The sequence below is a fragment of the Phoca vitulina genome, unplaced genomic scaffold, assembly GCF_004348235.1.
Source record: "Phoca vitulina isolate PV1807 unplaced genomic scaffold, GSC_HSeal_1.0 scaffold1, whole genome shotgun sequence".
NCBI classification, from domain to species: Eukaryota; Metazoa; Chordata; class Mammalia; order Carnivora; family Phocidae; genus Phoca; species Phoca vitulina.
This window is the reverse complement of record NW_022589704.1, coordinates 14,392,502-14,418,908: the sequence shown is the minus strand read 5'-3', so window position 1 is coordinate 14,418,908 and position 26,407 is coordinate 14,392,502. Positions and strand designations below refer to the sequence as shown.

Here is a 26,407-nt window from a genome sequence, read left to right as displayed (position 1 = left end):
TTCTTGGTACCAGGTCACTAGGAAGACTGGCAAGCTCTTCCTTACATAGCCATGGGGAAATAAATCCAGGGAATCTTCCTAATTCATTCTTTTTCTTTCTTAACAATCTCTAGTGCTCTTTCCTGCCAAAGATTTAACACTGCTACTTCTTTTTTTTCTATTTTGGAAAAAAAGATGAATATAATAAGCATTAGAAAGACCCATTAAAAATTGCCAGGTGCCACCATCCAAGAACAGTGTGGTTTTTACCTGATCTCAAGCTCAAAAAGCATAAAATTAGTCTAATTTTATGGCAATGTAAGCTTTATTTTAACACAAGCCATTCATACATACTCCATTTGCTTTTAGAACATGGAGAAGAGGAAAATAAATCATAAGGATGAAATGTGTTTCTGTAGTGAGCTAGAATTACAGATTCTTGGGTTACTCGCTTGGAGTCCTTTCAAAATGACACTGTCCTAAAACAGCCTGCAGGGGTCACAGTGATGGTGTCCTGGAGAGCTGACCTGCCACACGCCGAGTGTCTCTTCTGCAGACCCACTAAATAAGGGCAGGGTGAGTCGGCCCCGGGGCCCAGGGAGGTGACCCTTTGGCCCTTTGTTTGGCTTCTCATGACCCCACCTTTTGTGCTGTTCTGTGGGGCAGACCTACTTTATCGGTAAGGGAACAGCAGAGGCCGAGACCCAGCACCTGTCCCTTTTAGCCACACGGCCTCCTCCCCACGCCTCGGTCTCCTGCCGGGAAAAGACTGGTGTCGATCTTCCTCCCCTGCCCCAGACCGTTCTGCCTCTGTCCTCGGTAAGAGCATCGCTATCCGGAGTTCTCAGAGGGCCTGAGAAACCACTCGGGCTTCCCTGAAACAGTCTGTCTCTTGATGGAGCCCCATTCCACAACACAACGGCTAGTGATTCGGGAGAAAACAAGCGTGGGGGAAGGAAGCCGCCCACAGACAACATTCTCAAAACTTTAGAAATGCTGCTTCGAATGAACGTGGCTCAGTGTGGAACACCGGAAGTCCAGTCCCCGCGTTGGAACTGTACTAGCTGACGGGGTCCCGACGGCACTGGTGAGGGCCATAAATTCTAGCAGTGATTCACCGGGAAGCGATAAATCACTAAGAGTTTTCCGAGCGTCCAAGTAAGGGGCAGAACGGTGTGTTCCAAGTACTAAGTCCTTCCATGCTTCTGATAGGTGATCCAACTGCAGACTTATGAGAAACTGAAGGCCATGTAAACAGAGCGGGGCAAGTTTAGGCACTTGGGGCTGGCAGCTCAGGAGGTGACCCTGAACACAGCCACCGAGGGGCATGGAGTGAGGCACGGAGCTCTCGAACCCCCGCCTGTCCCTCTGGTTTTCCTCTCCCAGCCAAAAGCGTCAATGCAGTCAAGATTCCTAGAACTTTATGAGGCTAACAGGAGTGGAAGAACATGGAAAGGGCAACTCCCTCATTTTCCAATAAAGCAGCGAAGACTCTGACGTGCAGAGGGACTCGCTCAGGGCCACGGTGCCCAGTGGCCCCAGAGGACGGCTCCGGGGCCCGTTCTGCTCCCTCACACGCGGCCCTCACTCAAGAGGCGGGTGCAAGGTAGACTCTGGGGGATGAAACCTGAGCAGGAGCCATGAGGCACCACCCCGCTAGGAGACAGAGACTCTGAAGTGAACACAGATAATTCAAAACAACAACTGAAACCTTTTCCATTGGGCCTGACTTAAAAAAAAAATTTTTTTTTAGCTTTTTATTTTGAAATAATGATAGATTCATGGGAAGTTGCAAAACAATATACAGGGTTATCCCCTGTGCCTTTTGCTCGGTTTCCCCTAGTGGTAACACCTTGTAGGACTACAGCACAGGATCACAACCTGGAGACTGCGTGGTGGAGCTCACAGAGCTCGTGCACGCTGCATGCCTTTTACAGGGATTTGTGTGTGTGTGCATGCGTGTGTGTGTGCGTGCATGTGTGTGTGTGCATGCGTGTGTGCGTGCATGTGTGTGTGCATGCGTGTGTGCGTGCGTGCATGTGTGTGTGTGCATGCGTGTGTGCGTGCATGTGTGTGCATGCGTGTGTGTGCGTGCGTGCATGTGTGTGTGCATGCGTGTGTGTGCGCGTGCATGTGTGTGCATGCGTGTGTGTGCGTGCGTGCATGTGTGTGCATGCGTGTGTGCATGCGTGTGTGCGCGCGTGCATGTGTGTGCATGCGTGTGTGTGCGCGTGCATGTGTGTGTGTGCATGCGTGTGTGTGTGGCTCTCTGCACTTCTCTCACCCACACAGATTCACGTGGTCACCAGCACAGTCAAAACACTTCCAGCACTGGCACATCCGTCCTGGATGCTAGAACGGCACCGGAGAAGCCCCTCCGGATGCAGGACTCGCTTGAGGCCCCACTGGCCAGAGCCCACGGGGCACGCACCATTCACGCTGTATCTCATCACCGTGGTGAGCTGCTTCTTGGTCCTGCCGTCGGCTCCCAGCTGAAGCATCCCCAGGACGGACGCGATCCCGTGGGGGGACACGACCACGTTGTCATGAGGCCGGGATTTGACGATTTGATTGAAAACCTGGATTCCTGTGTTGGAGCCTAGTTCCTCCAGAGACAGGGGGTTGAACTGGGAGCACACGGAGGGCAACGTCACTGTGGCCACAAGGAAGAAGAGAAAATGCCAATTCATGGTTCCTTTCGGCAATGACGACCTGAAAAATTAGATTAAAAAAATATGTGAATTCTTAAATGAACACCTTTGGGGGGACTACTTTATATTCAACTAGGTATGATTCATTGTACTCAGTATAATTGAGTGCTTTGTTAATTTATTTAAAATAGAATAGCACAGATCAAGCAGTTTTTGCCCTATTTTGTCAGCGGGTTGGGGGAGGGAGTGGAAGGAAGCCTCCACCTGGCAGGCTCCCAGTTATGTGCCATTCAATCTTACAACCATCCTTCATCCAATTGAAGCAGTATTTACTGAGAACTAGCATGTGCCAGGCCCTTTTCGAAGTGCTGGGCATACAACTATAAATAGATGGGCAAGACCCCTGCCTTCCTGGAGTTTACATTGTAGAGGGGAGACAGAAATCAGCCAGTAAGCAATAAAGTAACTTCAGAGAGGGATCAGGACCCCGGAATAAAACACTGTGTCTGCAAATGAAGGATGAGGTGGGGACAACATGAGGGACAGCATGGGAAGAGTTGTGATGAGTCCCGAATGAGAAAGAAGCATCCCCCCCAACCCCGCACCTGCCCCCAGCACATGGCCACTGAGGAGGGAGTTGGGGGAGGACGTGAAGAGGAGGAAAGGCCCATAACCCTAAGGCCCAGAGACCCCAGTATGTATGGCTCTTGGATTTCCTTCTAAGGGTCACAAGAAACCACAGGAGGATTTTAAAAAAAGGGAGCGAATCCCTCGGGTCGCTATGACTACCTTATAACCCTATGTCCTCAGACTTTTTTTTTTTTTTTACCATAAGCATGTTACTTTCTTAATTAAGGGATTGTTAATTAAAATAAACTTAAATGATACTCTTAGATCTACAATAGGGCAGAACAATTGGTAAATTTGTCAATTGTAAGAATGGCACTGTTTACACAGATATTCTCAATTACAGTGATTTGTCTGAAATAGATCTGAAAGATTTGTCTGCTTTCTTCCTTGATTACCACTTACGGAACTTCCTTCGGCTGTGACAAGTAAGAGGTAAGAGATTTACATGTATTTACAGAAAAGCAAATACTGTCATTAAATAAGAACTTAAAAGAGGCAGTCGGCAAAACAAAAGCAGAATTCGTGATGTGGCTAATTTGGTTCCTCCCTTGGGGACCTGAACTTCTGCGAAGCACAAGTTTCCAGAGGAGCCAATGTGCCCTCCTGGCATGTACATGGGAATGTCTGCAAAGAATAAGAGGGGAGCCTTTTAGGAAACGGGGGACCTGAAGTGCAGGGAAAGAAGGTCTCTGTGCTCCAGAGAAAAGCATACCGGGAGCGTTAGGCAAAATTGGCATTCGGGGTTTTCCTTGTCTTCCTTTCTATGCATCTGTCTTGCTTCCTACTCCAGGTCATAGTAAATGTTCAATAAATACATGTGAGATTAAATGTGATGGCTTATATACTTTCGGTTTTTGTTAATTATTTTTTTACTGCATCAAAATAATATTTATTGAGCGTGACTGAGAAAGTGATCGTGTTCCGTCCCGAGCCTCAGAGTGAGCTTCAAACATTTTCCGAGGAGAGTGAAATTCGCTGGGTGCAGAGTTCCCCACCTGGACCCCCCAGCCCAGGGCCACAGGAGAACCACTAAGACCATCATTCAAGGTGATGTTACAATGTTCTCATATGTTGTGAAACAATCACATTTTAAAAAATTTAGAACATACAGGCTTCTCCAGGGCTTAATTGGTAAATAATTGTGTTAAGACAGCCTGTCTAAATTCAAAACATGCAAGTGACCTACATACGCTCCTACTTGGGGCTTTCCTATGGCCAGCATGGCCTATTTTGACTTTGGCACCTAGGACTGGTTCTAATACCATGACAATCCCCTGAGTTTCTTTCAGCCTGCTGGATGCTGGAGAGCTTCCAAATGCTGACTAGGGAGGCTTTACTCATTCATCTAAAAATTAGACTCTGTGTCCTCCTAGCCTCCCTCCCTCCCCTCTTTCTGGAAATAAATCTCTTTAAAACTTAATATGCCACAAAGCCATCACGAGCATAAAACAATCTGCACAATCTTTGTTACAAATGGTCAAGTCCGGTCACTAGTGCCAACTTCATCAATCTGGATTGTTGACTCCTGCATCACAGTGTACCCCAACATTACCTCCTGTTTGCCTACTCTCTACTCCCCAAGCCTCCCAAAGAAATCCTCCTGGATTAGCAACTACTTGAATAAAATATTTGAATCTGCACACTCAGAAAGGACATCAAATTGGTTTTGCCTCTTATAGCTTAAAGTTGATTCACCCACATGCTACAGATTTATGTAGACGACTATAAAACAGGTAGAAAGGATCAACAAGAGAAAAATTTAACAGCTCCAATGTCTCAGAGTCAGCAAAGATCGTCTCCCAAATAAATAGCCAACTTATTTAGCAGAATTTTGCTTGGTTATGACTTTTTGCTAAAAGAACAGTTTCATTATGAAGTGGCGGAAGGCTGCCATGGGTGTTTTTCTTGGTTTCTTGGATTTGGGAAGCTTTTGAGAGATGTCTATGTGCAGTCTCATGACAGCGCACCGGGACAGTGTCAGGGCTACGCAGGACTTGGAATCGGAGCTATTTTTGATTGATGTTCTGGGCATGACTTCTTCTTGGCCTCAGTTTCCTAGGCTAAATGCTTCCTAGTTTAAGATCACCTGGCTTACGTACATGTTTGAGACTAAGCTTTCACTCCTCTCCAAAGTTCAGTAGGCAGGAGAGCGGTGCTGATTCATAAATTACTTTGGCTTATAAAATTCTTAACTGATACATATTCATATCCAAATAGACAATCTTTTACGTGAAGTAACTGCTGGAGTTAATCAGGCTCTAAAATGCTTACTCTCTACAATAAGCAGATTCTCATTATGGGAAGAACATAGTAACCTCCTGTTTATTTTTAGGAGAAATTATACTTAAAACTTTCAAATAAGAGAGAAGGAATAAAGCTGTTGCCCAAATGTATTGCAGATCATCAGTATGGAAGATTATAAATCTGTTTAAATGTTTCCATTTCTTGAATAATCTTTTCAGAACAGTAAAACATACACACACACACACACACACACACACACACACACACATACCAAGAGTCTGGCTGAGGCCATCACTGGAGGAGGATCATAAACCTATAAATAAAGCTATCACCAGAGGCATAACCTTTCAAATGTGGGATTCTCTTTCCCCACGTACTTCTAGTGTCTCTTACTCCAAGCCTTTCCTTTCCAGTGTGGGGGATGTCTGGGCAGTAACTGGGGACTGCTCTGAGCTTCAAGTGAGATTTAGTGTAGTAAATAACAGAGTTGGTGGTTTTACAAACGCCAGATCTGGAGCACATCCTAACATTTAGCACCGTCTCCCTTCCCAGTGGCAGACATTAGAGAAACACAGCCTCCCCAGACGCCATCCCTTCAACCATCACGTCCACACAGGCGGTGCTCAGATCTGAGGCTCAGATCCTCAAACCCTCTGCTGAATTTCAGGTTCATACTTTCATCTATTTGCTGCCTGTGTTCACCTGACTGTTCAGAACATTATCTTGGCCTGGAAAATCCTTTATAGGTGGATTATGGAGGGCCACTGGTCTGTGAAACCTGCCAACTGTCCTCTTAAAGGGTCTAGGCCTGGGTCTTGCCTCTGTACTCATGTCTTTGCTTCTCTCCCTTACTCTCCACCTGGTGACACCAGTGCTCTCCCATCTCCGATCACAGCCTGTGGGAGGCTTCCCCAGATTGTCCCAGAAGGGTCTATTTACCCCCTCCTCTGAATTTCCACAGTATTTCCTATCTGTACCCTTCATCTTGTTTTTCAAGTGTGTTTCTCCCTCCCAACTAGACTGGAAGCTCACAGAAAGCAGGGCCACGGGACCTTAGAACCCTAGTGGCCACGGGGTCTTCTTTAAGGGCCTTATCATTGCTAGTCACTGAATCAGAGGTTGACTCATGGGACTAACCCAGTTGCTCAAATGTTTGGTTTGGAATGAAAGGCACTCTAAAAATATTTTAAGCAACTACAAGTTAGAAGATGTCACATATGATCTAGATTTAGAGTTATTCTCAGGAAGAATGAAAATGAATGGGACCCTGGTAACACCGGGCCCTCCTTCCCAAGGCATCTTGCACAGTAACCACCGCTAGGGGCTGGGCGTGAGCTCCCTCTGCTCCCAGCCGCCTTGTCCACCGCTTGCCACCACTCACATCACCTCTCCAGGCTGTGAAAGCTTGTGGCCAGACCCCTGCACTGAATGAGTGCTAACTGATTCAACAAGGGCAGATTAACCCAGCTGGTCACAAAAGGTGACGCTTGTTTTCAATCTAACAGTCTTTTTTTACAAAATAAAATATATCTTACATATAATACATGAGCAAAAGATAAATAAAATGGTATCTGTCAGCTCAAATGATAAATGGTAGGATATCTGTCAGCTCTATTTAGTATAGCAAATAAGATGTATGTAAACAGTTTTGGGGGAAACACTGGAATACTCTTCTGGCTCCAACGCTTAGCCAGATGATTCACATCTGTTTTAGGAGGACCTAGGAGTGTCGAATAAATGGCAAGTATTCCATCCTTTCTCATTCTTTAAAATGTTTCAAGTGATATATTTTATAAAACCTATGTATCAAAATCTTTATATCACGAAAGATTTTAAATATATGAAAAATAACGTAAATCCCTAGTACCCAACATCCTTTATAAAATAATGATCAACTCATGGCTTATTTTATTTCTTCTAAAATCAACAATTGTACTGAGGCAAATTCTAGACATCATATAATTCAAAATATTTTCAACATATATTCTATACCTAAGGAATATATACATATACACAGTATCATTATCCCACTCAAAAATTAGTAACTCTTTACTATGTTTTTTTTTTTAAAGATTTTATTTATTTATTTATTTGAGAGAGAGAGAGAGAGAGAGAGAGAGAGAAACAGCATGAGAGGGGAGAGGGTCAGAGGGAGAAGCAGGCTCCCCGCTGAGCCGGGAGCCCGATGTGGGACTCGATCCCAGGACTCCGGGATCATGACCTGAGCCGAAGGCAGTCGCTTAACCAACTGAGCCACCCAGGCGCCCGTAACTCTTTACTATGTTAATATCTAGCCAGTGTTCAAAAATGTTTTAATAGTTTATTTGAATCAGGACCTAAATAAGCTCCACACATTGCAACTGGTTGATAGGTCTCTTGCCTTTTAAAAAGTCTTACCCCAGGGGCGCCTGGGTGGCTCAGTCGGTTGAGCGGCTGCCTTCGGCTCAGGTCATGATCCCAGGGTCCTGGGATTGAGCCCCGCGTCAGACTCCCTGCTCATCTGGGAGCCTGCTTCTCCCTCTCCCACTCCCCCTGCTTGTGTTCCCTCTCTCGCTGTGTCTCTCTCTGTCAAATAAATAAAATCTTAAAAAAAAAAAAAAAAAAAAAAAAAGTCTTACCCCAGTTGCTTTATTTTTAACTTTTTCCTCTGAACTCTTCTGTTGGAAGAAACCAGGTTATTTGTCTTGTAGAGTTTCCCACAGTCTAGATTTTGCTAACTGCATTCCCGTGATGCTGCTTAAGAAGTTTCTCTGTCTTCTGTACTTCTGTTAGTTCCTAGTTAGACCCAGGGCAGGGGTCTGCAAACTCCTGGGCCAGACCTGGCCACACTTTGTGTTCTGGCTATTGATTGCACTGAGCTCCCACAGCGAGTTGAAAAGAGTCGCCCAGTTGCAACAGAGACTGTCCCGCCAGCAAAGGCAGAAACAGCTACTACCTGGCCCTTTAGAGAAGGTCTGCCTCCTCTGCTCTAGAGGCTGATCAGGTTCACATTTCTTTTTTGCAAAAATGTTTCACAGAGGTGTTGTAGCGGTGCTGGAAGCAGGAGAAAGTGGCCATATGTCTCTTTTTTGGGATGTTAGATAGAGGCTGCTCATGACCACTGCCTGAGTGCATTTATTAGGATTGCCAAATGATGCTATGGTGGTTCTAACTTTATTAGTTGGAACACTTCTGTAAAAAGTCATTTTCCATAACCAACCAATTCTGTTATCCTGAGGTTCAGCTTGCACAGCAAGGGCAGGATGAATGCGTGATTCCTTTCTTAGATTGTTCTTAAAATGATGAGTTGGTTACCCTGCATCTCAGAGTTGATCAGAGGGTTTGTTTTGTTTGTTTGCTTAGTATAATTATGAACTTACCACTTTTCTACATATTTTAAGGGTCCTGATCCACTGAAATTTTATTATTTTTTTCTGATACTCAAAATGAGCCTCTTCACATGGAGCTCTCATATAACCTCATAGTCTCAACAGCTTCCTTGTGTTCTGCGTTGACAAGATATTTCAGGTTCATTGTGCACCCTTCTTGCCCTAGGTAGAATCAGCCACTTCCCGAAGGAGTTCTGGTTCCTCTCAGTGGGAGACGGTATTTAGAGACAATCTGAGTATCCTCACCAGACACACTCCAAATTAACTGTGGGAATCCCGGGCAATGTGGAAAATCCAAAATCCACTGACCGCACTCTCTGGACTATAGCCAAATGTTAAAGTTCAAATTATGAAAGAGAGACTGCTTACCTGGCCACAGATGAGGAAAAGATGGGGGAGGGAGCTGGGCATTCAAAGCTGGGCTGGGATAATCAAAATGGATCATCCTCATGTGAAGACAGTTAGTCTCCTGGATCAAACCCATCCTGATGGCTTGTGGGAACCAAACAGTGAGAGTGCCTGGAGTGAACAACTGGCATCCAGCATGACAAGAAGAGTCCCCCGGTTTATCTCAGGTGGGAAGGGGCGACAACCAGCCCTTCTCCTCAATGAAAGCTGACCCTTTCTCTTGGACTGGGAACGCATACAGATAAGCTGGTCTCTGTTTGTAGGCTCCTGATTCTTAGAACCAAGACCCCGTATTGTTCTGCCTTTGGACCAACCATTTCTTCTACAGGGGCTATAGGAGGCAGAGGAAAACTGCACATCAGGTTATATGCAATCGTGACATCTCCTGCCAGTTTTCCCCAGAGAAACAAACATGAAGGAAAAGTGCTGGGCTGCCAAAGAGAGCCGTCCAAGTGGCCATAATTCGGATTGTGCCGCCCAGCCGTCGGGCCCAAATACCGCCTGCTCTCCAATACTCTGCCAACAGGCACAGGTCTAACTCTTTGAGGGTGTTTGGCAAGAGGCATTCTGGAGACTTCAGGAGTTGATCCACGGTGATTAAGAGTGGATCTGCAAAGTGATAGTGGTTGTTATGCGCGAATAATTGACGTTAAGCCTCAAATACGGCCCTATACATGCAAGAGGACGACTCTGGTCTCTCAGACTTCTGCTGATGTTAGTAAAATGGATTGCATCAAAACCTGTCTTCATTTTCCTAATATCTACCACATTCTCTTATGATAGATGAACAAGCAACACTGAAGTGCATCTTGATACCCCTGGGAAGTGTGCAGAGTGTTAGTAGAATGAGTCAGCATCTTTACAACTTAAGAAACCGGAAATGCCAGCTGACCACAGTGACAGCAGACTGGTGGTTCTAAAATGTTCTTTCACGTTACTGAGAGATGCTCAGAGTCCTCTGAGGATTTTTTTCTTAAATTTTTATCAGACTTCAAAGTGCATGATTGATCTATGACACTAATGAATTTAACCAAAAGGAACTTAAAAGTAGTCAGGAACGAAATTTGCAGCCACTGAAATGGATGGCAACAATGTTTAAACTGTTCCTTCGAAGAGACACATTTTGTTAAGTACTCTCCTGACATCCAAGTGCCTTTATGTACAGATCATTTGTTTTGAAATCTCCTCTGGGGTAAAGAGGAAGGCTAGGAGGAAGAAGGCAACTCGGGCTTTGTTAGTTGTCTATCTTTTAGAATACAAGATTATGGGACATTTATTCTATTTTCCTCTAGTGTGTCAAGGGAAATTCATCTAAGGTTCAAATTTCAATTTTACCATCCACTAACCAAGACATCCAAGGCAAGTCACAATCTTTACCAGCCTCAGCTTTCTCCTCTATGCTATATTAGAAATCAAATTCCAGTGCTGGTCATGGGAATTCCGTAAGCATGAACAGAAACATGGACGGTAACTAGCATAGTACTCACCTCAGAGTGGTACCCAATGAATGTTCATTCCCTTCCCCTTGTCTTCCTCAAAGCTCAAGACCTGAAATAATCTGATTTTTATTTCAACAGCTATTTAAAGTCTCAACGATCAAGCTAAGAAAATGGGTTGAACACAATACTTCCACCTTGATATAGCCCTGTATCTTTAAAACATATTTTAAGACAGAGTAAGATAATGCTAGCATATTTCCCTGTCTCTATAAGAGAACAGAGGGGTTCTATTACGATGGGAGTAGAGGTGGGTATGTTCCAAAAAATGTTTACTTGTTCTGAGATATGTTTTTCTGTGTGTTGTCTTAGGTCACTAAATCTGATTTATTTATGGTATCAAGTCCTGTACACTTTCTTATTAATAAATTTTTAAGATGCAACAGTTCAAATGGGTGATTCCCTAATTGACAGCCAAGAGATGACCTAAGATGTTATAGCGATGTTGACCAGTGGTTCTCAATCTTTAAAACAAGGTAGCATCTTCTTTACACATAAACAAGTATTACAGATACTTCCCAAGTAATTATGCTTTAAAAAAGTACTTGCGAAACTACAGGATAAAAACTACTATGAATTCATAAACAGTTCAATAAAATGCAAAATCTTTTTATCTATAACAGCATCTGGATACATTTCCAAAAATCATATTTTGAGGTATTACTTATTCAGTCTCTACTCAAAGCTGGACTAGGAACATGACTTTTTTGACCCCTTAGAATAACTCTAATGTTGTCTATAGGTCCTCAGTTCATAGGTCAGAAATCAATGCTCTCTAAGTTATTGCTAGTAAAAAAATAACCAGGAGGTGTTGGAAGTGTATATCGATAAAACAAAAACAAAACAAAACAAAACAGCTTTCTGAAAGGCAATTTGGGGCATGCCTAACCTTACAAATGTATATACCTATCAGAACAGTAATACCCTTTCTGTTAATCAATCTGAAGGTAATAATCAAATAGATTTGGGCCTAAAAATGTTCACTGTGGAGTTATTTCTAAGAGCAGAATCATTGCAATATTCTTTGCAATAAATAATTGCAGTAACAATGATCATTGCAACCTAAATTTTCAATGAAGGGGACACTGAGGGTGACCTTTTATCAGCTTTGTGTGCTTTGTTGCTAATATTTGCAACTGTTACCTTCAGCGGATTGCTTCTGGGAGTTGGAGCCCATTTTCTTAGTGGGCCTTAAGTGGCTTGGAGTTCACCACTACAGCATTCTTTTGCCTCCCCCCCCCCCCCCCCCCGCCCTCCCAGGCCAACAGCCACCAACTACTGGTCGAGGCGTAGGAAAGCTTAGCTCCTTTGCCTCCAGGTGGCAGAGACCACCTGAAGGAGGAGGTGACTCTCTGGAGGGCCCCATGGGATTGGGCTGTGGGACCTCACCGCTATCACTCCCTAACTGGCTGTTTCCTTTGCAATTCCCACTTCCACCGCCCCCTTACTGTTTTACCCCAGAGCACTTCCTCAGTGAATCATTCACACTCTCTCCTTGGCTCGGGACCGCTTCTGGGAGAGCATAAGGGTCAGTTCATGACATCCACTCAACACAATATCAACCAGCTGCTGAGAAACTATACTGGAAGAAAATCTAAAGATATAGTAATAGATTCTGGATATATCCCAATGGAAAAAGGAAAACTATGGTATAATTAACTATGTAAAAATAATACATGGCACAGAAAAAAAAAAGACTAGAAAGATGGATATCCAGATATTATCTCTATCATTATTCTGATGGTGGGAAGAGGAGTTTATTATTCTTTATACCGTTCTGTATTTTTCCCAAAATTTCTATACTGAACAGATCACGTTAAAACAAGCATCCCTTTTTCTGTTTAGAAAGCCACAGCAGTGGGAACTTAGATCAGCTGAAATGTATAGAAAGGGGGAGCAGAAAAGACTACAGGACACAAGAACAGTGGTTAAGTCACAGGATCATACAAACCTGAATTAAAAATGGTAGTTATTGGAAAAGGAGAAAGAGTTAAGAAATATAGTGAGATCCCTTTATATACATTCAGATGCATGTCACACCCCATTCCAACCCACAGACCACTGCATGGTGAGTTTTTTCAGTAAGTGATGGCTCTATTTTGATGAACATGAGTTGACACATTTATATAGCTAAATCTACCTATTAGATATTTAAAGGCAGGGATTACAGTTTATTAATTTTTTTATTCCCTGCATTTACCATAGTACCTGGCATATAGCAGGAACTCAGTATTTATGAAACACATTGTAGTTCGGTGGTAATCACCTGTCCAATCACTATTTTAAGTAGCAGCAACTGTTAGTGCGAATTAAAAAAAAATCCCAATTTGCTTAAAACTTGTAGAGTACAGCGGCGCCTGGGTGGCTCAGTCAGTCAAACGTTCAACTCTTGATTTCAGCTCTGGTCATGATCTCAGGGTGGTGAGATCGAGCCCCGCATTGGGCTCTGAGCTGGGCGTGGAGCCTGCTTGAGATTCTCTCCCTCCCTCTCCCTCTGCACCCCGCCTCCCCACTCCCTCCCTTCCTCTCTTAAAAAACAAGACAAAACAAAACAAAAAACTTGTGGAGCACAATCTTAAGTACTCAAGAATAATGGCCATCATTCACTGAATGTCAACTATACACCAGACACCCTACCTAGAATTTTACATATTCAACATCCAGCTGAGTCCTCAACTTAAGTAGGCATTAGTATTTATACTTTACAGATGACAAAAAACGGAAGCCCGGAAAAATTAAATAGCCTGCCCAGATCGTGAGGGGTGAAGACACGTCTGAAAATGGACACTCTTAGCCAATGTGTCATGCTGCATCCTGTGATGGAGTTTAAAGGGTCAACCAAGGAAAAAGTCAAGAAACACTGCCTTCTTTCTACCTCTCTGTCCTGTGCTTAAGTCATCAAATACTAGGAGTAAACAAGCCACCACAGTTTTATGAGGCACAAGAATTGAACAGAATGTTTGTTTCTCTAACACAGTGGTTCTCCACTGGGAGGGCGGTGACACTGCACCCCTCCCCCCCCCCCGCCTGGGGGCATTAGGCAATGTCTGGAGACATTTTGGGTGGTCACAACTGGGAGGGGTGCTACCGGCATCCTGTGGTTGAGGTCAGGGATGTTGCTAAACATCCTACCATGTGCGAGACAACACCCCACACGAGGAATTATCTGGCCGCATGCGTTAGTGCCAAGGGTGAGAGAGGACCTTGCTAACGCACAAGAAAGCACCCCTTCCCACTCTCCCCCCCTGCTGTCACGCCATGACACCACCGGCTCTCCTTCATTTGGAATCAAGGCTTCAGTCTGAAGTCAAAGACTGTTTCCTGTCACAGCCACAACTGCAGGGACACCAACTGTCATGGTAGTTCTCCCTAGGATTCTCCATCCAAGCCGTTTCCGTGTGGAAGAGGAGGGCATCCAGCGGCTGCCCTTCTGCCAATGCCAGGGGGGAAGGTTTGTGTTACCAGTAACTAAAGCTCTGGGCGGTCGGCCCACCTCATCAAATCAGGTTCACCTCCAGCCTGTCGTCAAGGAGTTGTGCGGCTGGAGGTGTGGGGACGCCCGGGTGACACCGAGCTTCCAGCCAGGAGCACCGGGGAAAGCGTTTCCACCAGGCCGAGTCGCCGAGTCGCCGAGTCACCAGGCACTGACTTCTCCACAGGAAGAGGATGAGTCCCCAGCCTCCCAATGCTGCACAGCCTCTGGGAGTCCGACAGCCTCCCCGTGAAGCAGCAGCAGGGAGCCGGGGCCGACATAACCAGGCTTTGTCCTCCCCTCTGCTGCCTGGTTGCCCCCCACCAACCCCCACGGCAGTCTTTTTTTGCTAAGCCAAAGCCAGTTCTATCATTCCGGCTCAGGGAACAGAACTACCAGGTACAGAGAGAAAAACCTAAATCACTCACACATACCCTAAATTATTCTTATGGCCACTGTACTTACTCCCTGGGAACTTTCTGCACTAATTACATCTGGTTATGTGCTTTGCTAAGCCAAGCGGAGCCCAAAACCCTCTTTTCCTCCCTTCCCCCATGAAAAGGGAGCAGAGCCCAGCTTAGTGGAAAAGGAGACCCAGCAGGTGAACGCTGAATTAGGTCTCCGAGAGCGCCCTACGCCACATTACCCAAAAATGCCACCCGCAGGAGCTCCCCTTCTGCCTGCAGGGATGCCCTCTTTTTCTCAGAAGGAGGTCCAGAGTTAGTGGCTGTGAGGGCCCTGGCAGTGTTGAGAGGATGTGGGCTTTAATCAGGCAGGAACTGGAAGACTCAGGCATCCTCATTTCAGCCCGCGGGAAGAAGGACAAGGAAGCCCATATTCATCTGTGTAGAGAGGACTCTAGATTTCTAAGGCTCAAATTCACAACTTGGTTCTTTTGCAGTCAGGGTGGGATTTCCAAGGCTGCCACATAAAGAGGGGTTTGACGGTGGCTACAGTTTGTCCACTTACTTTTCACAAACATTAACGGACAACAGGGTGACAGGCACGGTGCCGAGGTGAGAACATGGACAAGACTGACTCAGCACCTACTCTCCCAGAGCTGAGGGCCTGGAGCCAAGGTTCTCAACGTGGGCAGCTGCATCCCTCAGGGAACATCTGCAGACATTTCTGGTTGTCACAACTGGGTGTCGGGGAGGGTGCTACTGGCCTCTAGAAGGCAGAGGCCAGAGATCCTGCTCAACATCCTACGAGGCTCAGGAGAGCCCTGCACAACAAGGAGTTGTCTGCTCCAAATGTCAACAGAGCTGAGGGGGAGCTCTGAGGAAGGGCCACATAGGGGGGACTTCGGAGGGTGAGCTGGATATGATGGGACAAAGGGGGACACAGTGGAGGGCAAGGAGGAGTATTCCAGACAGATCTCAAGTGCAAAAAGGTCTTGTGTTAGGAGGTATCATAAATGGATGGGGAAACTGAGATTCTGGAAGTATCCTTCTTCTCCCACCATCATCATCTTACAGTGTTTCTAAGACGACGTCAAATCTGGGGCCATAACCGTGACAACCAGCTCATCATGACACACACCAGAGGCCAAACTAGACAGGAGCTGTAAGAACCATACACACTCCAATGTCCATCCTGTCCCACTGCCTTCTTTCTCAACAACGAGACCACTGCATTAGCAGAGGCAGGAATCAAAACCTTATTTGTTCTTAGACTTGATACTAAAAGCATGACTCAAAAAAGGAAAAACTGATAAACCAGACATCATCAAAATTAAAAATACTTGCTCTAAGACTCTACAAAGATGATGAAAAGACAAGATACACACTGGGAGAAAATATTTGCAAACTGCACATCTGACCAAGGACTAGTATCTACAATATATAAAGAACTATATTAATGCAACATTGAAAGAAAAATCAAACACTCCAGGCAGAAAATGGACAGAGACATGGACAAACATTTCACTGAAGAGAATATACAGATGGCCAATAAGCTCATGAAAAGGTGTCAAACATCATTTGCCATTAGGGAAATGCCAATTAAAACCACAATGGGCCATCACTACACAGAGTAGCAAAATAAAAGTTAGTGATAATGCCAAATGCTGGAGAAGAGGCAGAGAAACTGGATAACTCACACGCTGCTGGTGGGTATGTAAAATGGTACAGCCAACTCTGGAAAATGGTTTGGCAGTTTCTTACAAAACTAAACACCATTTAATCATATAATCCAGCAATCTTACACATCTGTGAAGACTCATGTTCACACAAAATCCTGTACACCAACGTACACAGCAGCTTTATTTGTAATAGCTGCAAACTGGAAACAGCCACATGTTCTTTAATGGGTGGATGCTTAAAGAAACTGTGGCATATCCACACCAGGGGATATCACTCAGCTTAAAAGGAATGAACTAATGGTACACTCAGCAATTTGGATGGATCTCAAGGGAATTATGCTGAGTGAAAAAAGTCGATTCCCAAAAGGTTATATACCATATGATCCCATTTATAAAATACTCTTAAAATGACAAAAGATGGAGAACATATTAGTGGTTACCATGAGCCAGGGAGGCTGGGAGTGGGGGGCTGACACGCAGGGTCCTTATGATGGAGCTCTTTGCTATCTTCCCTGTGGTGGTGGGCACACAAATCTACACGTGATAAGACTGCAGACAAGTAAGTGCACACACACACAAATGAGTGCCTGCAGAAACCTGAGGAAGATGGATGGCTTGTACCAGTGTCAATTTCCTAGCTGTGGTATTTACTCTCGTGTATAGTTATGCAACGTGTTATCACTAGGGGAACTAGGGAAAGGGTACAAGGATCTCGCTGCATCATTTTTTATGACTGCATCTGAATCTACAACTATCTCAAAATAAAAAAGTAAAACAAAAAAAGTAAAAAACAAAACAACCTTATCTAAAAATTTTTGTCAGCAAACAAATGCGCCTGAAGACAGATCTTTTTTTTTTTTTAAAAGATTTTATTTATTTATTTGAGACAGAGAGAATGAGAGAGAGAGAGAGCACATGAGAGGGGGGAGGCTCAGAGGGAGAAGCAGGCTCCCTGCCGAGCAGGGAGCCCGATGTGGGACTCGATCCAGGGACTCCAGGATCATGACCTGAGCCGAAGGCAGTCGCTTAACCAACTGAGCCACCCAGGCGCCCCAGATCTTTTTTAAATTTACTTTAATTCTTTTCCCAATAGGCATGCGAAAAAAACTCAATATTCTAAAAAAAAAGATGCCAACAATATGTTTTTGCATAATTATGCCTTTTCATAATTCTTTGATTAGTCTTCTTGGCTTCTGCAGGCTCCTGAGACAAACCACACAAGTTCAAATCCCAGCTCCATTATCAATTAACTATTTGACTTTTGACAAGTACTTCACATAACCGTGCCTCAGTTTCTCCATCTGTAAAATGGGTATGTATAATAGCAGTCTTGCCTAATGAGCTGTTGCGGAGAGTAAAACAGGGTAGCACATCTCAGATTCTTTAGACAGTTCTTGAAGATATTAAGAGCTCAACCAAAGCCGGCTTCACCATTACTGCCACTTCCTACCATCATTGTGGTGCCTCAGGAGTCCTTGGGTCTCTCCTCAGCCTCTTAAGGCCTGCTGCACACCAACCTATCTTCATAGTTCTCTCAATTGCAAAACATCCCCAAATTCTAATTTCTAAAAATCAAAATTTTAAAAGCTGTCTTTTCTATTTGCTTGTGGTCTTTTTTCAGTTGTGGGCCATTTCCTTCATTTCTTTGCTGTAGGAGGAATTCAAAGGTCTAGTATGTGATTTTATCAGAGCTCGGCAGCTGGTCACAAGTCCTCAGGGAAGGTGGCCTTGTGTTCCAGGGGGCAGCAGCCAGGGTCCATGCAGCCTCCAAAAATGGCCCTGGTGATGGGGTCAGGAAATGACTGATGGTCACTGGGTGACTTTGGAAATGGACTCAGGCTCTGGGGACCTTGCTTGTGTTCTTTCCAAGACTGCCAGGCTCAAGAATAAGATAAAATGTTCAGCTAAAACTGAAACAGGGTGGGATTAGATTAAAACAATTAAAAAAAATTTTAGTGCAGTGAAGCCAGATGAGACTTGCCTTAGTGGTCAAAAGCCTCAATGGTACAAGTCTGACAGTAAGCCGACTCTCAACTCTGTTCTACTTGCTTAGACAGAAAAATATCTAATATAGAAAATGCTTGATGATTTCCCAAAGAAGCCATTTAGAAACAATTCTAAGCTACAGCGGAAAGCCTGTTATGATGGTAAGCAGAGAACAGAGGGACTACAGGAGAAATACCTTACTAAATTTTAGCAAGCAGAGCCGACTTAAACAGTTTCCTTTAAAAAAAAAATTAAGTAGAAAGACATATAGAAGTCCCCTCACCCATTTTCATAGAAATTCTAAGATGGAGGGGAAAAGTACATAGTCATCCCTAAACTTGCTGTTCTTCCAGGTTCTACAACCCAATTGGTGTGGTACTCTATCCATCCAAGAATCTAAGCTGGAAGTGTGGGAGTCACCCTTCATCCTTCCCTTCCCCATTTGACCCCACAACAAACTCTACCACTCTCCCTCTGACACAGTTCCTGAATGGTCTACTCTCTCTACCTCCTTTGCCCCCAGTCAAGCCACGAGCATTCCTGGAATAGAACGGTAGTCTCTTATATCCAACTCATTGTCTGTACTACCCCAGTGACCTTGCTGACCAGGAAGGCTGACCACGACCCTCGGCACCAAGACCAGCGTTAAACCCTCTCATGGCATCCCCAATTCTTATGATGAAATGAAATTCCCTCCCACAGCCTATGAGTTGACCTGCCTTGTCTGGATTTGGCTTCCTTCTAGAGAGACACTTTCCTCTTAGCAGTTCACAGGAGCTGCCAGGCTCTTTCCAGCCTCAGGCCTCCATGCTCATGCTCCCCCTGACTGGAAAACTTGCCATCTCCCCTTCTCTTTGTGCCTGTGAGTGAGGGGAGGCCCCTGTCTGTCCTGTTCACCACTCTTCCCCAGCGTCCAACATAGTACATGGGGACACTCAGGTGCTCAATATGTCAAGGCATTGATGAAAAAGCCAGGTTTTCAACTATGACCTTAACTCCCCTCATGTACTAATGTCAATTACAGAAACCACCATCTTAAAAGCAGCTTGTATTCTGAAGTATTTGGGGAAGCTTTTTTTTTCTTTTTTTTTTTTAAGAAATTCTAGAGCAAGGCTTCACAACTTGGGTACTATTTACATTTTAAGCTGGATAATTCCTTGTTGGGAGGGACAGTCCTGTGTATTGCAGGATGGTAAGCAGCATCCCGGGCCTCTACCCATTATATGTTAGCAGCACCCCCCACCCAATTGCAACAACCAAATGTTCCAAGACATTGACAAACATCTGGAGACACGGACAGATGTGCCTGGGGTGAAAGGGAGGATCGATCACCCTGGTTGAGAACCACTGATCCCAGAGAAAAATTAAAAATTGGTGGTTAGGACTTTAATGCTGACCATAAAATACCTAATTAACCCCTATTTTAAATCACATTGAGCAACAATGCATTTTAATAATTATCTAACCACCATTTACAACATCATTTCAGTGAGAACATGCATTCCAAATCCCCAGTAACACTTATGAATGACCATGGAGAGGCTGGTCGGTCCATCCTGAGAGTCAACTTAGCTTTCTGCATCAGTACCATAGGTGATGTCTGATATGAAATGGCTGGCAAAGCATGGTGGGAAAGGAATGGGAGGTAAGAGAAGAGTTGGGGGAAGGATGGGGTTCCCCACGTCTGACATGATCTTTTGTCTGTAACTGGTACGTGAAAACAGGAGAGAGAAACAAGAGAAACAAGACAACGCCTTCATGCTTGGGGTCTTTCATGAGTGCACAACCCACAGAACCCTCTGACAGTCAAGCATCCTTGGTCTTTTTGTGGTGTGGCACAGCCCAGGAATGAAATGTGAAGGACTGGATCTCAATACTGCACAGACTCCCTGTCCATTGCCCACCCCTTTGACTAATGTAATGCTACTGAGCTTGGAGCACCTCTTCAGGAATGCAAAATGACATCCTAGTTTTACCTGCCACACTGCAACAATATTTTCAATTATTGGCTAAACTGCAAATGCCCCATGAGTCATTTAAATAAATTTCACATGTATGAAATAGTCAATTGTGTTCTCAGAGCAATTCCCAGCTGTAAAAATAGAGTCACATGGAACATATTTTTTCTGCAGCTAATTGAAAATACTGCACATATAATGCATGATTTAAAGCACCCAGGAGGAATTTCAATTTGCATTCCCTATTTTAAAATGTACAATCAAGAGCTGTCTTAAAGCGCCCTACACATTTAAGTCAATATTGCTTGCCTGAAGCCCCAGCCACCTCTAAATTTTCACACTACTAATTGATGACTGAGGATTTTAATGCTCCCAGCGACTTTTAAAACAATGGCTTTAATAGGGCTGCGTTTCCCAAGAAAACAAAACAGTCTCAGACTTGACAGCTTCAAATCTCTGCAGCCCAGACAAAATTCCCAAAACAGCAGCAAGATGCCTGCCAGGAGCAAGGGACTGTGTGTAACATCCTTCACTCAGGAATCCAAACTGTGATCTCTTCAGTGCCTACAGCACTGTCCTGGAGCGCGAAAAGATGCTTCAATATTCTCGATGGTTGATCAAATGGTGGCTGGCAGAGTGTGTGGCCATAAAGAAAGGGGCTGTCAAAGTAACAGGTACCAAAGAAGGAGTGCCCAGACTCTTGGGGCCTGGGGAAAGGGAGCTGCAAAATTCACAATCATTTTCCATTTCTGACAGAGCTTTAGAGGCTGCAAAAATACTCTTGTGCTTTCTCAGTCAACAAAACAGTTCCCTTGGTCCTGTGCCCTGAGTAATGCACAAGGGTAGAAATGACAAAATGAAGGGAAAACACAGCCTGACCTCGAGAGCTATGGGCGAACTGGAGACAGAAGCACTTAAGGGACTCAGAAGCCAAGTGGACCTGATACGTAGTGTTAAGAGTTCCAAGCAAATGAGAAAAGTGTCAGTTAGCCTTTACTTTACATGCAACTGTATTGCATATGACCATTAGCATCTCGTTATACAGAAAATTAGTCAGAAGAGATGAAAACCAGAAAAGCAGCCATAATGTCCCCTCTCAAGACAAGAGTGACCAGCAATGGCGGCAACTGACAAGTGATAACCATACTAGCAAAGAATTAAAAGCATCGGAATTTAAAGCAACAATGGACACTCAATATATATTTATTCAATAAATGATGGTACCACTCACAAATTAGTGTTGTTCCTCAGGTATGCAAACCTTTAACCCCTAGCTTTTGTTCTACAAATTAAGAAACAGAATTTAGATAGAATGAAAGGACTAAAAAATGATCTCTTTTAATAACCTGTCACCAAGGGCTAATGTCTTATATTATCTGTAATTAAGACACAGACAGCCCCCACCACTTGAGAATGAAGGCATCTACTGTGTGGAACTGTGTTGACAATACTTAGCCTCTAGTGCTCATGGACTAGGAACTTCACAGGCCATCTGGAACTGACCCAGATTGAATTCTAGAACTTGGACTACCGACTGTCCAGTGTGCTTTTGTGAGATACTTACCAAAGAACCTTCCTATGGCAAGTGGATTTCCTATGAAGGTTCTGTTAGAGTGGGGAGTAGGTTAATTGGCTAAAGGACCATCTTCTCATTCTTCCATCTCTTACAAGTGTGGTAATTGTGAGCCTCTCTGATCTGCAACATTCCTGGGGCTCCTGATGGAATCTGAGTTTTTCTTTGGTGCTGCGTGCTGTGCAACCCCCTAAGGGATGCCGTCTAAGGGGAGCCCACCTGAGAAGTCAGCTTCTCCGACATCATGGAAATAAAATACAACAACATTCAGTGATCCATCCTGTGTTTTGCTTCTCCCTTTGGCACCACTGGGTACTTATTTATGATCTTTTATTTTCCAGGCAAATGAGAGGAAGGCAGGATAGGGCTGAACTTGTGTTGAGGAGCCGGGGAAGGAAGAGAGCAGTATGGCTCCATCAGCCTCCTGATATGCCTCCATCTCCTTGGTAGGTTCACGGACACAGATCAGGAACGAAAGGCTCAGGGCAAATGGACAGGCAGCATCTTTCCTATCCTCCCTCTAAATAGATTAATGATATTGTATTAAAACTGGATTCAGTTGTGGATACAGAGCCATTACATTCCATTTGTCATTAGATGGCCGTAGGGCTGCTTTGACGTTAAGCTTGGCAGCCTCCAGAAAGTGATCCTATGACACCTGGGCACGCTTTCCTCTCTTCTTCCTCAGTTTCCCGTCCAGTTCTGGTGACTAAGCCCCCTCTTTACCCAGTCTTGGCTTGGGAGACCCAAACAGGCTAACCCCATCTGAATCTCTCAGTGTGAGTTTTCGGTATTTATTACAAGTGAAATAGTCATGCAGAGGAGGTTGGGAATGGGTGTAACAGGGAATGGTTCCCTGGTCCCCTCATTTTAACTTCTGCAGGGAAATTATATGAGGCAGACATCTTCTGAAATAAATACACATGTATCTATCTATAGGCGAAAGATCTAGAAATACTTCTGAAATAGGAAGAGGGAATGAGGGATGGGGAAGATCAAATAGTCAATAACTTTAAGAAAGGCTCCTCTGCTGTGATCTCTGATCCTCTGCTCACTTCTTTCAGTACAAAGAGTTTGTAAACAAACAAAATCCCAAAGTAATATTTTAAAAGATGACCCCTCTATATTTTCATGTTTATTTCCAGCAAGCAACCATCAAACCAGCAAAGTTCTGCAAAGCTCAGAAACCATCTGAAGTAATGGGAAGCATGATTCCAAACTTGGCTTTAGCTACCCAAGTACCGAGGTTCTTCCTTTAGCCTGACTTTATTTCTCTTGCTGAGCATCTTGCTAATGGCTTCTGAAGGGATTTTGGGGGGCGGGGAGGGGGCGTGTCAGCTATTTCATAGAAGAAACCTGTGTCCACGTTAACACAATTGTGGGATAGGCCTATAGACTAGTCCCCGGACCTGCTTGCATCAGACAAATTGCTTCGGACAAATCGCACAAACTGTGACTCAGTTTCTTCATCTATAAAATCAATGATAACCCTCCTCTCCCATCCCATACCTTAGAAGGTTGCTGAGAGGATCACATAAGACACCATCCTGGACAACGACGTGACTACTCTTAGGCACCACACAGCTTTTCCTCACAAGACCAGCTTTTTACTTCCCCACATCCAGTGCAAAGGCAGAAGAATAAGGAATTCTGGAATTAAAAATCGATGACTTAATGAAAGTTCTCTTTATTTCTGTCTAACCTCTGCTGTAAGATATTGATTGCATGGAGGAATCTCTAGGGATGGAGGAGCTGAGCTTCTTTTCAGCATCAAGTCACATTTTATAGGGGAGAACCATCTCTCCAATTTCTCATAGCCAGCTACAGAGACGATGTTCACTAACAGTGGAGCTGGGGAGTAGCTGCACAGGAGATGGGTTGAGGGAAGGGCATTTATAGAGCTCCTACTGCGTTCACAGCCCTGTGAACATGTCATCTCATTGAATCTCACATGAGCCCCTCCGGATACAGCTGAGGTAACAGAGATGCAGGGAGACTGACTAATCTGCCCACATCACACAGCAAGAAACCACACGGATATGCCCACAAGTCAGATGCTGCCAGAGGCTTCTCCCAGAGAGGGCAGAGTTGCTCCTGTCACCTGCCTCTTCGTTGTCCAATCCCTGGTCCTTTCATTTCCTCAGTCAGAGCTCAGCATTGGCATTGATCCCATTCCCCAGCTTTCGTCTTTCCTTTTGCTCCCACATGGTGTTCCCAGTGTATCTGACGACCCTCTCCCACACTGGAAAGACACTCCGTCTTGTAGGGTGAAAGTCTTTATTTCTTTGATTAAGTTCTAATTACCATATGTGCTGGAGTAGATGGTTCTCTCCCATTTAAGACGGACTTCCTCTTTCTCCCAACGAGAAGATCCCCAACACCTCCCGCTCCTGCCCACCCAAGTTTTGGTCAACCTGACTAAATAAACTTCATGATGAACATGTGAAATCACATATATTATGATTTAGAAATGGTACTTTTCTTTCCATTCTCCCCTTCCATGAAGCAATTTAACTCAGAGGTTTCCCAGACATCTTCTCCAAGCCTGTCATCACTCCAAGTTGTCTAACAACTTTCCAAAGCACATCATCTCCTTTTTGTCCAAGTTGCCTATGATACAGCACTTTTCAAATCTATGTGCCACACTGTCACTGAAAAATCTCTCCGAAGCCATACGAAGTCCTTCACAGGCCATCGAGACAGTTGCCTTCATAGAAGAAAATATATACACGATCGCCACGGCATGTTACTGTGTGACTTTTTAAAGTGCCTTATAGTCTTCATGAAACTTCATTTAACAGAGAGTAGCTATCTCCTCAGCAAACCCATTCCTTCTCCTCCCCAAACACAGAGCTAGGGCTACACTTCCTAGCCTCTGTTGTACGTGGGAGTGTCCATGAGACTGAAACGTGTTCAATAAAATGGGAACAGGAGTGATGTATGCCACTCTTAGACCTGGCCCAACAAGAGCTGCCATATGCAAACCTCTGTGACCTTTCTGCTTCCACCAGCTTGATGCTGCCAAGCATCATGACCTTGGAAACTGCCTGCTAAATCAAGTGGAGCCGGAAGATGGAAAGAGGCTGGCTCCCTGAATCACCAGGTTTGGAAGAGACGTGCCCATTTTGGGCATTATGCAAATGGAAGTTTGTGAGATGGTACATAGTTGGGTTTATTTATTATAGCAATCAGCATTATCTTAATGAACACAGCATTTAAAATTTGGCAATTGTGAAGTCATGACCTCAGGAATAATTACTAAATCTGTATTCTAATTCTGTGCCTTTTTTAAAAAAAAAACCCTCTTGTACAGTGCAACCTCTATGAACATTCAGAATAAATACTGATTAAGGGGATGGCAGGCTTATGTGCCCTTCTCCCTTTGTTTGCAAGACTCACTCATAAGTCTCATCCATCCAGGGCTTTTGGTGAACTCTGACTAATGAACTTATCATGATCTTTGCAAATGGGAGATTTTGAAAGGACCCTAATATATAGCAACCCCCAATTTCCGTGAGGAGTGATCCTGGGGAAATTTTTCCTTTCGTATTCACGCACACAGTTTTCAAATTAGAAAACACTTTTTTCACAGAGAAAAATTATACATTTTGGTGCCTCTTAATAACTTATTAAGGCATCACTTTGGCACTACTTTTGCCTTGCATGCCTGACCAGGAAGAGACCAAGCCCTGATGCAGTTTTATATTCTCCAGTGTCTTGTATTCATGAGCATTCAATGAAAGGGAAAGCTGTAAGGCTTTACACCTTTTCGAAGTTGCCCACTAACATTCTTTCCTTTTCTTTTTTTTTTTTTTAAGAGAACTGATCTCTCCTCCATGAAGGAGTTACCTCCTTGTATTTACTCACGGAGAGCACTTGAAAGACTAAATGGCCAACGCTTATTATTATTACAAATCAGTAAGTAGCAATCGACAAAATTTAGAGCAGAAAGGGTTTTGTGGAGAATAATGCAAAAGAAAAAAAATAAGGACTGCATTACCCACGAGGGCTAGCTAGACATTTGCGTTTATCAGCTACTTGACAATATTTCACATTGTGCATAGACTTACCTCTCCCGTGCACGACCATTGGTAGTAACTGATATTTAAGAACCTTCTATGAGTAAAGGGCTTTAGCATTAGCACTGCTGAGCCTCCTAGCTTCCTGGAAAGCTGGGCATTCCTACCTTTATTTCATGCAGAAGGAAACAGAGACCCGGAGACTATCCATCACTTGCCCTCATTCCCGAATCTCATGGAGCCTCCGGGTTCCTCATCTACAGAACCACCTTGGGCCACCAGCCTTTCAAGGCTGTCAAGAGAATGCAGGGGGCCATGCACATAAAGAGCTTCCACAGCCCATGACTTACGTTGGCACCACGACTAGACTAGTCATCGGGATCACACACTGCTTGCTCTCCTGAAGTCCTTCCCCACAAAGAGGGAAGGGAGAGGGCTTCTGTGCAGCCTTCCCAGTGACTGAGCCCACACTAACCCCTCCGGTCTGGCCTCCCAGACATCTCATGCAAAGCACTCATTTTGGCAGTGAATTATTACTGA

General features: G+C 44.4%; 1 protein-coding gene across 3 annotated transcripts in view; it reads right to left on the bottom strand.

Moving 5' to 3' along the window:
- Window positions 1-26,407, bottom strand: part of SERPINE2 (serpin family E member 2) — a 60,317-nt gene that overhangs the window by 22,541 nt on the left and 11,369 nt on the right. For 2 of the 3 annotated variants that reach the window (XM_032401200.1, XM_032401195.1), the window contains exon 2: window positions 2,411-2,691. In XM_032401200.1, coding sequence (XP_032257091.1) covers window positions 2,411-2,669 — 259 coding nt within the window. In that variant the 5' untranslated portion in view covers window positions 2,670-2,691. Of the gene's footprint in view, window positions 1-2,410; window positions 2,692-23,357; window positions 23,499-26,407 lie in introns of those variants that run through there. The other variant, XM_032401190.1, reaches the window with a different exon arrangement.